Here is a 12,602-nt window from a genome sequence, read left to right as displayed (position 1 = left end):
TCTCCAGAATCTCATTGGCATTCTGACTCTAAGATTTTGCTAAGTTAATCTGAAGGGGTATTGGTAAAGTTGGCTCAGATTGGTGGCCAGAATAGATAAGAGTCAAATTTAATTCAGAAATGCCAGATAATCTTCCTTCTACACTGAATTCTAGAATCTTGGGAGTTAGCTCTTTGTTACATCTACATCACAGTGGCCTGGTTTGCACATAGTGCTAACCCATTCTATGGGTTGTTGAATTCTGGGTTGTCACAATGTGTGAACACGACCTTGCTAACAAACCATGATTTATTAACCACGAACAACCTAGAAAGAGAACCCATAGTTTTTTGCTGGGTTGTGAACTCTGGGTTGTGTAAACCATGACCTGGTTTGGATGACACGACAGCCCACTGTGGATTAATTAACCCTCGGAGCACCACAGCACATGCCATCCACCATTATGAATATGCAAACCCCAGCCAGATGTTGCCATGACTTCTTGTGTCATCCGAATTCAGGCAGCACGGGTATTTGAGGGTTAAACAACCCCCACATAACTAAAAGTCTGTTTTAGGATTGTGCGAGGGTTGTTTCACCCTCAAATAACACTCGCCACCCAGGTTCGGATGACATGACAAGCCACGGCAACCCCTGGCAAGGGCTTGGATATTCACAATGGTGGCCAGCATGTGCTGCAGCTCCTCGCAGGTAAATTCACCCACAATGGGCTGTTGCATCATATGAACTAGCTCATAGGATGTCATTACATGCAAACCTAGAGCCATGAGTTGTTTCACCAGGCTACAGAGGCGGTGGGCAAGCGTAGTAAAAAAGTATATATCCTAGCTGTTCTACATGCTAGTACTACAGTGCTGCAAAGGCATTGGGGATAAAGAGAGGGAGCAGGTGAAGGAGGAAGGTAACAAGCAACCCAGGGATTGAACCCCCCCACACACACACACACACATACACAGCTTGTTCAATCAGCTGCCAGACAAAGACTGGGTTTGGACAACACACTGTGGCTCATCGTGGAAAATAACCCACAAATAACCCACAAGCTGTGGCACTTGTGGGCACAAAGTTGCATATGCAACCCCCACTTGGGGGTATCATGTTGTCCAAACCCAGCAGCATGGGTTATGCGAGGGTTTTTTAACCCCCGCATAACCCACACTCACCAGGTTTGTATGACACAACAACCCCCAAGTAGGGGTTGCATATTCAAAATGGAAGCTGCATATGCCCCACCAAGTTGCATCCTCATCATGGGTTAAATAACCTATGGTGGGCTGTTATGTCATGCAAATAGCTCTAAACCCTGGGAAGGGAACAACCTATGGGTTAAATAAACCATGGGTTACCAGTATGTGTGAACCAGACCTATGTTTATTAACTAATCAAGTGGTACAATAAACTATTTTCTGAACATCAGGCAAATTAAGCAATTCTTAAGAGAAAAATCAATCCTTTCTTAGCTGCTACATGTGCTGTTATTGGGATAGTTATATTGACAGCCTCCACGAAGCATCCACATAGGCAGAAGGATTTAGATATGGAAATCACACGATGATCCTTTATTCTCAGAAATTAAATCTAGATAGTAACATTGAGATTTTTCCCAAGCTATGTTAGAGCAAGGCTGTTAGCAAATTCTCAGGAAGCCAAGGACAAGCTTACCATACAAGCAAGTATAGACAAGCAGAAGCAAGTAAATAATTTGGCCACACAGTTATCAGTCTAGCAGAAGCCCTAACACATGTCAAGAAACTGAGGAAATAACCCAGTCAATTTAGAAGGTTAACCCTCCAAAAAAATATCCCTAAAAAACAATAATAAAATGGAAATATTGAAATGTGATAAATTATCATAAGAAACAAAACAGGAAATGTTCTAAATTATGGGAGAATACTGGCACCAAGATGCCATGATGAGCTAAGGGGTGAATTCCCCTCTACAGTTTCATTGATGAAAGCAATTCTCTAGTCTTCCATAACATTGTTGTTAAGAATTGTGAGGTCTAATAAAATTGCAGAAGGACGTTTATATCATAGTCAAGAGAATGGTTAATCTGAAATTCCATATTAGGAAAATCATATAAATTAGGATTTTTATTTCAGATTGACAACAGAGGTAGTGCCAAAATAGGATTTAGAGAATCAAGTTTAGCAACATCCATCTGGTATGAAAGGATGACTGTCTTAATGGCATTCAGTCCAATGGAATTTCATCCCCCCTTGGAGTTCATCCCCCTCCAGGGGATCCGAGTTCTAATTTATTCATAACAAAGAATAGAATGCCAAACCTTACACACACACACACACAAAAACATTTTCCAGAGGAAGATTTCTAGCCTCGCCTACCCCAACTGGCTTTTTGTTACCAACTTCCAGACTTGTCAGGGAAATCCCTCAGCTACATATAAGAAAGAAAAGCAAACTAACATTACACAAGAAGTTTCTAACTTTGCTGGTCAGAGCAAATTGATTACTGGCTAGCTCAGGGGTCCCCAGCATGGTGCCCATAGGTGCCATGTCACCTGCAGGCACCTCCAATGGTGCCCATGAAGGGGTCCCCAATATGACACCCATGGACACCTGCAAAACCTTTTTTTTTTATTTGTTTATTACATTGACATCCCACATTTCTTCCATTTTGGAACTCAAGGTGGCTACATGTGGTTCCCAGGTGGTCTCCTCTCCAAGCACTGACTAGACCCAGACCTGCTTAGCTTCAGCACAGTGGCTGCCTCATGTGCCTTCAGACTATGCCATGAAACCCATTAAATTCCATTTATTTAAATATATGGACATGGATTTGTATATATCCATAGCAATGCATTCATATGAAATGCATACAGCTTTCTAGCAATTATACATAGGCTTTAACAAAAGTGGATCAAATAAGTATCCATTTCACGGTAGCATCTATATGCCACCCGTTCAAATATTGGAAGCACTGTGAGATCCTCAATCCATTGCATTATAGGAGGTGAGTGTTTATCCTTCCATTATTGCAATATCAGTCATTTAGCTGTCAAAAGAGCATGGAGAATCCATTTCCAGTGACCATTCCATGAAGCAGTTAAATGATTTAAAAGAGCGTGTACATCAGTAAACATTAAAGGCTGTTCCAGTACAAAATTTATCTGTGTGATAACCTCCCCACAAAAAGAAGCAACTAATGGATGCTGCCAAAACATATGTTTAAAAGAAGTATTAGCTGTGTTGCACTGCCAGCCATTAGCTGAATTAACCAATCCCTTATTAAAGAGACACTGCAGTGTCCAATTGACACGCAACAAAAGGTTTTGCTGAATAAGACGCAGCCTAAGATCCATAGGTAGATGCCAAAGTGGGGATCCACTGATTAGGCATTTTGTGGTGGTGTCCACAGCAGTTTCTCAAATTCCCAAATGTGCCCACAGGTCCAAAAAGGCTGGGGACCCCTGGAGTAGCCTCTTTTAATGGCTCTACCTGGATGTGGCAAATAGAAATATTACAAGTCGGACTACAAAATGTTACAGTGTCGAGTGCTCCTGTTCACTGTTCCAGTCAACCATGCTCTCCTCCACAATACTTCATTCCATTCTCCCTTTCACCTTGTTCCCCCCACCCACCTAACAGTCAGTTTGCATTCCCTAGCCACTGAGCACTTTCAGTCCTCGCTGGGCTGCTTTGGGGGGTTCTCCCCTCAGGATTTTTCTAAAGTTTTTTTCTACTTCTGCAAACCACAGTTCTCCAGAATGAGCTGATACCTATCTCTTATATGTGGGTGGTGCCGTTTTGGCTACATAAGCAAGGACATTGACACCTGATCATCAGAAACAGAGGGAATCAACTTAGAACTTCCTGGGTCGGAATAATAAGCTGATATGGCTAACCAAGGGTTTTCTTAACCCAGGGTCTGAAAGTATCTTCAAACTGGGCATTCAGAGCCTGGTTTATGGAAAACTATGGCTAGCCTTTATTTCAGTTAAAGCTGATCTCTATTAACTGCTTAACTATGGTAAAGCAGGGGGGAGGTAAAGCAGGGATAGGAGGGGTTGAAAAGAGGGAACATGCATTCTTCAGCCTGTTCTGATTTACTAGTGTGGGGAGCTGCCAGGACTAGAACTAGGAATCCACAGCTCTGTATTTAGCTGTCCCACATTGTTTTCCACCAGCACGTTGACTCCCTGGGCAATAAAGAGCTCCCAAATACTGGAGTAATTCCACCCCACAGAACAGCCACCAGCTCTGTTTCACAGAAAGGTTCCCTGTTCAGGCGGGGACTCTGCATGGGCAATGTTAGTCTTTATTGGTTCCAATAAAGCTTGATCTGCTTTTGACCTCCTCGTTCTGACTCCTGGCTCTCATGGTTAGTGGAAGCCATATTACATCTGTCCTGACCCACACTGTGGATCCCTTATTGTTCCTTTATGAGCAATCAATTCAGTTGTGTTCTAGACCATAAGATTTTATTTTATTCTTTTTTTAAGCATTTGACTTCTTCCATTTCATGATTGGAAAGAGAGAAAGATAACGACCATAGTCGCACTGCAAATGCACGTCACAATTAGTTTCAGAACTGTTCTCTTATACAGGGAACAGATTATGTCATAGTGTTCTGCACAGAGTTTAATTTTAAACTAAGAGTGAATGCTAGTCACCAAAAAAGGATTATTGTTGTAAGATACATTCAGCTCTCCATAGAGTAACATGCAACTTCCAGCCTCCAAAGGTTTGGGGAAAGGCTAACTCAGGTAGCAGAAGACACTCTATCTCCACTGGAGAAGGAAAGATAAGTAGAGTGAAGGGGGCCCGACCTCTAAAAATGGAAGCCCTTGGGTATGGGAGCGCAGCCTAAGATCATGCAAAAGTCATTCATCTGGCGGCTCACTCACTCACTCTCTTGCTTCCATCTAAGAGGAAAGTGGAGTGTGTTTAAGACCTCTGAGTGGGGCAGAAACCAACAGAAACAAAAAGCTTGGCAAAACAAAAGCGTGCCCCGCTGATCTTCAGCTTAGCAACATAAGGGCCAAATTAAAGGTTCTACTTTTCAAAGAGGCCTAAAAAATATTTTTTTAAAAAAAAAAAGATGACACATGGGAGACAGATGCGCAGTTTCCAACAGTTCTTTTCATTGTTTAGTTGTAGTTATTTTTAACTGGAAAGCAGCATCCAATGTTGCAACAGGTAGCAGAAAACCAGTGCGGGGTGGGGTGGGCTGCTTAAGCCTCTCTCTTTCAAAATTTGGCTTCTCAAAATAGCCCCCTCAAGTTTCTTTCCTTCATTGTGGGGAGGGGTTGTAATGAGAGTACCTGCATCTTTTACCTTGCAGGGAGAAAAGCACTGTAAGCAAGGTGAATTTGAGACAACAGGTGGGAGAGGGAAAAGGTAGGTAACCTTCCTGCTGTCTTTCTTCCACTGAAACGGAAAGCTTCCCATGCTGCTTTCAATCAAATAAAACCAAAATATAATTGAGAGACTGTGCAACATCCTGCCATGCATTTTAGCCCTAAGGCAACCTTCTTCAGACTGGTGCCCTCCCAATGACCTGGGAGTTGCTGTGTCATGCGAACCCTGGCAAGCCTAGGTTATGCAAGGGTTAAACAATTCTCACATAACCAATGGTCTTTTCTAGGGTTATGCAGGAGTTCTTTAACCCTCAATATCCATGCTTGCCAGGATCACACGACGGTGGGCTGACCCACGGTGAGCTGTCATGTCATGCAAACTGGCCCAATGTGTTGTTGTACAAGTCCCATCATCCCCAGCCATCAAAAGGGCACCAGGTTAAGGAGGCTGCCCCAAGACTTGCTTTGAGATGTTCGGAGTCCATCTAGTCAGCTTCCAGAAGTAGCCGAACATATGGCTCTGGAAGCATAAAAACAGGGCATGATGCAGGTCGCCATCCTGATGGTCTGCCCCAGGCATCTCTGAATATGGAGGTTCACTTTAGCTACTCTATCCTGCATTGATTTGATTTGTGTTAACAACACGCAAGAGGTGAACATCCAGTTTCCCATTTATAGAAGTTGAGATTCTTCCTCCTGGAATCTGTACCTGCTCAGACCAAAGTCTGGCACCTCCTTAGGAAGGCTTGCATCACACCCATGAGCCAACAGATGGGCAGAAGGTAAGACATGATTTTCTGATGGATCTTGGGGTGATTTGCAGTAGATCAGCAAGAGTTTCTGGCTCTCAGTAGTTTAACAGCAACAACTAAAGGCTTTCCCCCCCTAAATTAGGCTGCTTGGACAAAAACCAAGCATTAATATTTGCATGCAAAAAGGCATGAACTCAGTTTTAGTACTGAAAACAAACTATTGGGCTGAGCATATGCTTAATATGTCCTCCATACCCCTGTGCCACTATTCTGCATCTGGCTCTGGTTGGTGGACCTTGAGGTTCTAGTTTTTAAAAAGGGTGTAGATCCATCAAGCCTTAAGTCTGCCCATCTCTAGACTACATCATCCCATAAACCACTACCTTCTCTCAATCTCTGTCTCTTCCCAGGCATTTGACAGCATGTTATAAGGTTTGTAACCTATCCTCGGATGCGTATTGCTGAGTGTTTTGGAAAAAAAATGTATTTAAAGGTATGTTTTATATTGTATTTTAAAGCTTTAATCTTTTGTAAACTGTTCAGAGAGCTTTGACTATTGGGTGGTACAGAAATGTTAACAACAACTACAACAACTATCTCTTTCCATGTACTTCCTTTGCAGCTGAGTCCACAGTAACTGACCATATCTCTAGTCACATCTTTCACTTTGTTCTCTCTCTCTCCAATTTTTCTCTTCTCTCTCTCTCTAAGAACTGAGAGCAGCTTATGATGCAGAATAGGGTAGACTGGAACTGGAAGGCATATGTGTTTCTTGCCACCACCACCCAACATTCTATAATATACAATACCATTCAAACCAATGGACCCAAAACCCTAATTTGCCAAGAACAAGAAGTTCAATGACTTGGATAGAATTCACCACAACAGCTTCAAACATGGACTTAAACAAGAGTGCCTATGCAGGGGCTACATCTACATCTATGACCAATTAAGCAAAATTTCTGACAGGCTTTCCAGATGTTCCCAGAGTAAGAAGAGTAATATTACTTGATAAATCATAGAAAACATCACCAGGGTTGGCAGGCACAATACAATTAGTCCCAAATTCTGAAAACACTTGGAAAATTAAGATGCACTCCTATATCCTGTCACTTTTCAACTAGAAGAGAGGCTTAACTAATTCCTGCCTTGGAATCTCTGTTCATTTCCACAAGTGAAATTTGGAATATATGAGATTTGGAATATACTCAAGAAAAAAAAAACCTTTAAAAAGACCCTTTCCCTCACCACTGTGAGGTTTGGCTACTGGGAACCCACTGCAGGCTCATGGGCACCCTCCTACCACATATCCCTTTCTCCTTTATGGTAACCATGGTGAGCCACAACTTCCACAATGCACAAACTATGGTTACCACTAGCCATAACTCATCTCCAAACTGGAATTAAAAACCCACTACAAAACTATGATTTACAATTAAAAACCCACTTTAAACCTATGATTTACAATTCAAAATTATGATTTACAAGTGGAGGTATGCGATGACTAGTGGTAACTGTATGCCCAACTTGGACAACACAGCATCATTGCCATAATACTCTTTAGGAAGCCTACCCAAACTGGTGCCCTTCAAATGTTTTGAACTTCACCTCCAATCAGCCCAACCCAGCATGGCCAATAGTTAGATATGCTGGGAGTGGTAGTCAAAAATATCTGGAAGGGACCAGGCTGGAGATGAAGACTCTAGAATATGGTTGTTCCTGATAAGTGGTGCAGAACTGGAAAAGTCGTTCAACAGCCCTTTAGAAGTTAGGGAACCCCAGCAACTGCTTCCTCATGACACTGACCAGGATTGTATGATCACCACAGTCCACTGTGGCTTATTTAAGCCATGGTGGGTTGCAATGTGTGCCATCTGCCCTTTTGTATGTTCAAGCCATGGCGGGCAATCACCGTGGTTTATCGTGTCATGCGAACCTGGCAAGGGTGACTGATGTGAGGGTTAAACAACCCATGCATAACTCTAAAACAGCCCAAGGGTTATGTGAGTGTCGTTTAACCTTCACCAGCTTTCCATGACAAGATAAAGGCCACTGGCACATGACACAACCCACCATGGCTTAAATAAGCCACAGTAGGCTACAGTGATCATGCCAACCAGCCCAATGACTGAGTTCACACATCATGACAAGCTATCGTGGGTTAATCAGCCCTCGGGGCCACAGTGTTGTGTACCAGTCACCACTTTGAATATGCAAACCCCAGCAAAATTATGCAAAATATGCAAAATTATTCATGGTGTGAAGAAAGTGGCTAGGGAGACGTTTTTCTTCCTCTCCCATGATGCTACAATATGTAGTACATCCCATGAAGTTGAATGGTATCTTGGGCTGGCCCTGCCTCTATGCAATTATAATTTGCCTGATGCTTACCTGAAGAGGTCTTTGGTCAGAATCCTATCTTACATTGCAGGTGAGGGGGAGAAGAAGGAGGAAACCATTGGGTTGGCTTGCACAATCACTGTGGGTTAAGCAAGCCCCAGTGTGTTGTTTAAGCTACAGCACGTGCTGGGCACCATTTGCCTGATCACCTGCCTGGGCGTGTTCTGTTGTCTGAACCTGCTGCAGCTTGGATATCCAAAATGGTCATTGGCACACAGGACAACCCAGGATGGGCTGCCACGGGTTACATAAATAAGCCACGGTGGGCTGTGGCATTCGTGCAAACTAGCCTACTGTATGTGTGTGAGGGAGGCAGGGAGGGGGACATGACAAGAGATGAACAGAGGCTCTGCTATAAACACGTTTGGCAATAAACTCCAGGGTTGGATCCAGGATTTGCTTTCTGCAAGAGTAAGGGCTTCACGCGCAGAAGAGCCCTCCACCCAATTTGAGGGGATCCCCTCTCTCTCCCACAGCACAGCTTCCCCCATTCAGCAGAGTCTCCCAATTCCCTGTGTGGCATTTTCAAGGGGCTGCTGGGGAAAGGAGGGGGCAGGGAATTCCACTTCTGTCAGCACATTTGATCCAGCATAAATCTAGTATGAACTATACTCGATCTTTTTACACAGCCCCACCCATTCAGGTCTGGGGAAAAGGCTGCACATAGCCATCCTGGCAAATGCCTTACAAGATATGGCTACTACAAGCCAAGAAAGAGAGCAGGGAGTCAGCTCGTATGAGGAGGATGAGGCTGCAGCACATTCCTAACAGACAAACTATGGTTCATGACATCTGAACTGAGCCATAATGTCCCCACTTACATAGGATTAAGAAGCACGGCTTTAGGCCCAAACACATAGCTCCCCAACAAGTTTGAGTTCCAGCACTTATCCTTTTAAAAATTAAGCACTGACCAGTTTATCTCTGTCTTTGTAAACTGCTCTCATGTTCAAGAGGCAGAGATGAATTGTGGCCTACGAATATTTACAGATCCCTCTTCTTTAGGTGTGAGAAATACAGCGGCTACTCTGTATTTCAGTGGTGAGGAATCTGTGGCCTTTCAGGTATTATTGGACTCCAACTCCCATAATCCCCAAACACTGGTCCTGCTGGTTGGGGCTGATGGGAGTTGCAGCCCCAAAAGATCTAGGGGGCTGCAGGTTCTTCACTCTTGCCAGTGTATTAGATAGTTAAGAATGGGTATACATGCAATAGCAGTAGGTTCAGCTGGTCTTCCCTGAAGAAATTCACATGAAGGTCAATACACCCCACTGTAGGAGGTTCACAACACATTTAAGAAATTATTCAAGATCATCAGACCTGGAGACAAGAAATTCAGGTCTTAGCATTTAAAAGGGATACAGTTTTGAAATAAACTGATTTTAAGCCACAGGATTCTCCTCCAGACTAATCCAGCTCCTACGTTGTAATTTTTTACAACCTTCTTATTAGAGACCACCTGCAAAGGCAATCCAACATGTTTCACCTCTTATGTTAAGAACCCAGATCATCTCAACAATGAGAACTTTCCCTATCACCAGCAGGCAGACTTGAGCTAATCCAAACCTGCTGAAAACCTCAGGGGGCATTAGGCTTTGTTTGTTTGGAATATTGCAAACAGGCACACAATACATCCCCATGCAAATAAGGAACAGACTAATTACCGCAAATGTATTTCTATATCCTTCCCACTTCATAAGCCTCACTCAAGTAATCCAAACAGGGTATGAGCCCCTTGGAGATTTTACCATTTCAATTTAAAAGTGCACAGTACAGTGATTTCTCATCGCTGAAGATTTCCATAGGAAAAGATGCAAACTAGCCTAGATTATTCCAGATCGGCAGACCAAGAGCAACAGAAAAAAGAGCCCTGGATCTATGCAAAGTGTGGTTTCAAAAAGAGAGAGAGAGACCATTCTTAGAGTGTTAACAGCCATCCTGGCTGGGTTACAAACACCCAGTGGAGTCAGGTAGCTCCGATGGCAGTGGGGTGGTAAATCCGCTCCAGGTTCCAGTCAGACCCAGTCAGAACTCTAACAGAGCTATGCACACTGGGGAGCGCCTTTAGAGTTCTGACTGGTTCCGACTGAAACCCAGAGCGGATTCACTGCCCCACTGACATTGGAGCCACCAGCCTCCACTGCGAACACCATACTCCCCCATGTTCGTTTTTTTCCCCACAGACAGTGACAGAATCAACGCACTTTGCTCTGTGTTATAGGCTGCCTTTGCCATCACCACTCCGCCTTCCTTCCCCTTAGGCTATGAAAGGGTTGTTCTGCTTGGGCTGTATAAACTCCCCAAATCTGTGGTTCCCTGCTGCCCTGCTCCCGTATGCTGGGAGAGCAGCAGTGCCATCCCCTCTCCTGCACCGTACAAGATGAATGTGCTCCCATGGCAAGAAGGTGGGAGGCAGGAGCTACTTCTCCAAAGATGCCGGTCACACAGCAGAAGCCTTTTGCCTCTTCCATCCTCTGCTTGGGTTAAGTGCTGGAAATGGAGCAATGCCAAAGAAACACCAGCAGGTGTTTGGGTCCCTCCTTTCCTTTCTGGTGAGGCTGCAGTTCTCCCATTTGGGGGCAATGATCACCCACTGAGCATTTTCGTGTACCTGCCGCTACAAAGACAAGCTTCCATTTTGCCCCTTTTGCCAACTACCACCCAGCCATAGACCACGATTTTCAGAAGCCCCCTCCCCCCCCATTATAAGCCACCACTCCCTATACAGAGAGGATGCCCCTTATTCAAAGCCACTCCACTGAACAAAATGGATGACCCTTTTCTTCAGGTCCTCCCTGCCCCATAGAAACTCTGGCCAAAAAACAGATCAAGAGGGCCAAAACCGATATTACTTTAAATCTGTATCCAGAGCTATGTCTTTTTTTTCCTCTTACATTCATTTTTATTTTAGAATAGGTGCGAGGGGCCCAATCCAGATCGGGAATTTAATCTGCAGAGTAGGGGGCTTTTAACATTAGGATCGGCTCCCTATGACTACTCTGGAGTAAAACAGAGAGGTCGCTGCTACATACGGATTTAAAGTAACGCCTGTTTTGGTCCATAGGCGGACACTTCTTTAGATTGCACCCTATGGGATGGGTCTGGGCGGCCAGGACTTGTGCCTTGCAGCCCGTTTTCAGTCAGGCCAGAGCTGAGCCTCAGAACAAACTGAGCCACGCTGAGCATGTGCAGAGTCCCCTTCTCTCACAGCACGGCGAATTCAGCCCCACCCGCCCATTCTGGATCGGGAGAAGGCATTTTCAGCCGGAGGAGGTTTGTGCCTGATTCTTCCTCTCACGGCTTCATCGATCCGGCCCCCCTCGAGCGCTCTTCTCTTCCCTGCGAGGCACGGCGGGCAAGAGGGGGCAGCTCGGGGGGTGCGCGGCTCCTGCCAAGCCTGCTCACCTGTTAAACACTTTCCGGATCCTCTGGCGCACGCTGGAAGAAGAGGGAGCGGAGAGGCTGCTGCTCCTGCCGCCGCCGCCGCCGCCGCCGCCGCCCCCGTCGGGCGGCAGGTTCTCGATGGTCGCCACGACATGGTTGGGCTGCTGCTGCTGCTGCTGCTCCGGGGAGATCATCGCGGCGGGGCTGGGGGTCAGAAGCGAGCAGCAGGGCGCATCGTGCGCCGCCCGGCCGCCGAGGCGAGCGTCCCGCGGAAGAGCCAGAGGGAGCGCCCGCGGGGGCGGCTGCCTGGGCTCGTGCGCTTCTCCTCGGGGCTCCAGCTCCAGCCGCCGCCCGCCCGCCTCAGTGCTGCTCTGCCATGGAGCGGGGGACGGGCCCTGCCTCCAGCTGCTGCCGCCACCGCCGGCCCACGGCAGCAAGTGTCCGCAGGCGGGGGGCGGCTACGCGATCGTCTGCACCGCCAGCCCCGAGAAGCGCGCCCTCGCCGAGGCTGCCTCGCGCTCCTTTTGTCTCCTCCCAGCCGGGCGTCCCTCTCCTTCCTTCCCTCCCTCCCGCCACAGCGGCGCGCTCAGGTGCAGCGCTTGCTCCGAGCCGCCCGCACAGCCCGGGAGAGGGGGCTGCCTCCGCGCGCGCGCGCCTGGAGCAGCCGGCGAGTCGACGCAAGGGCGCAGCACTGAGGGAGCCGAGCCCCGGCCGCCGGCCCCGCACGCGCGCCCCCTCCCCGCCGC

General features: G+C 46.3%; 1 protein-coding gene across 1 annotated transcript in view; it reads right to left on the bottom strand.

Moving 5' to 3' along the window:
• Window positions 1-12,050, bottom strand: part of SLC35F1 (solute carrier family 35 member F1) — a 348,917-nt gene extending 336,867 nt beyond the window's left edge. Inside the window, exon 1 of the mRNA XM_084831493.1 lies at window positions 11,878-12,050. Within this exon, the coding sequence (XP_084687619.1) occupies window positions 11,878-12,050 (173 nt within the window). The remainder of the gene's footprint in view (window positions 1-11,877) is intronic.
• Between the last annotated feature and the right edge of the window lie 552 nt (window positions 12,051-12,602).

This window comes from Heloderma suspectum, chromosome 1, assembly GCF_057233095.1.
Source record: "Heloderma suspectum isolate Gila_16-S chromosome 1, 16-S_ref, whole genome shotgun sequence".
NCBI lineage: Eukaryota > Metazoa > Chordata > Lepidosauria > Squamata > Helodermatidae > Heloderma > Heloderma suspectum.
The sequence above is the reverse complement of the archived record's forward strand: the minus strand, read 5'-3'. Positions and strand labels throughout refer to the sequence as shown.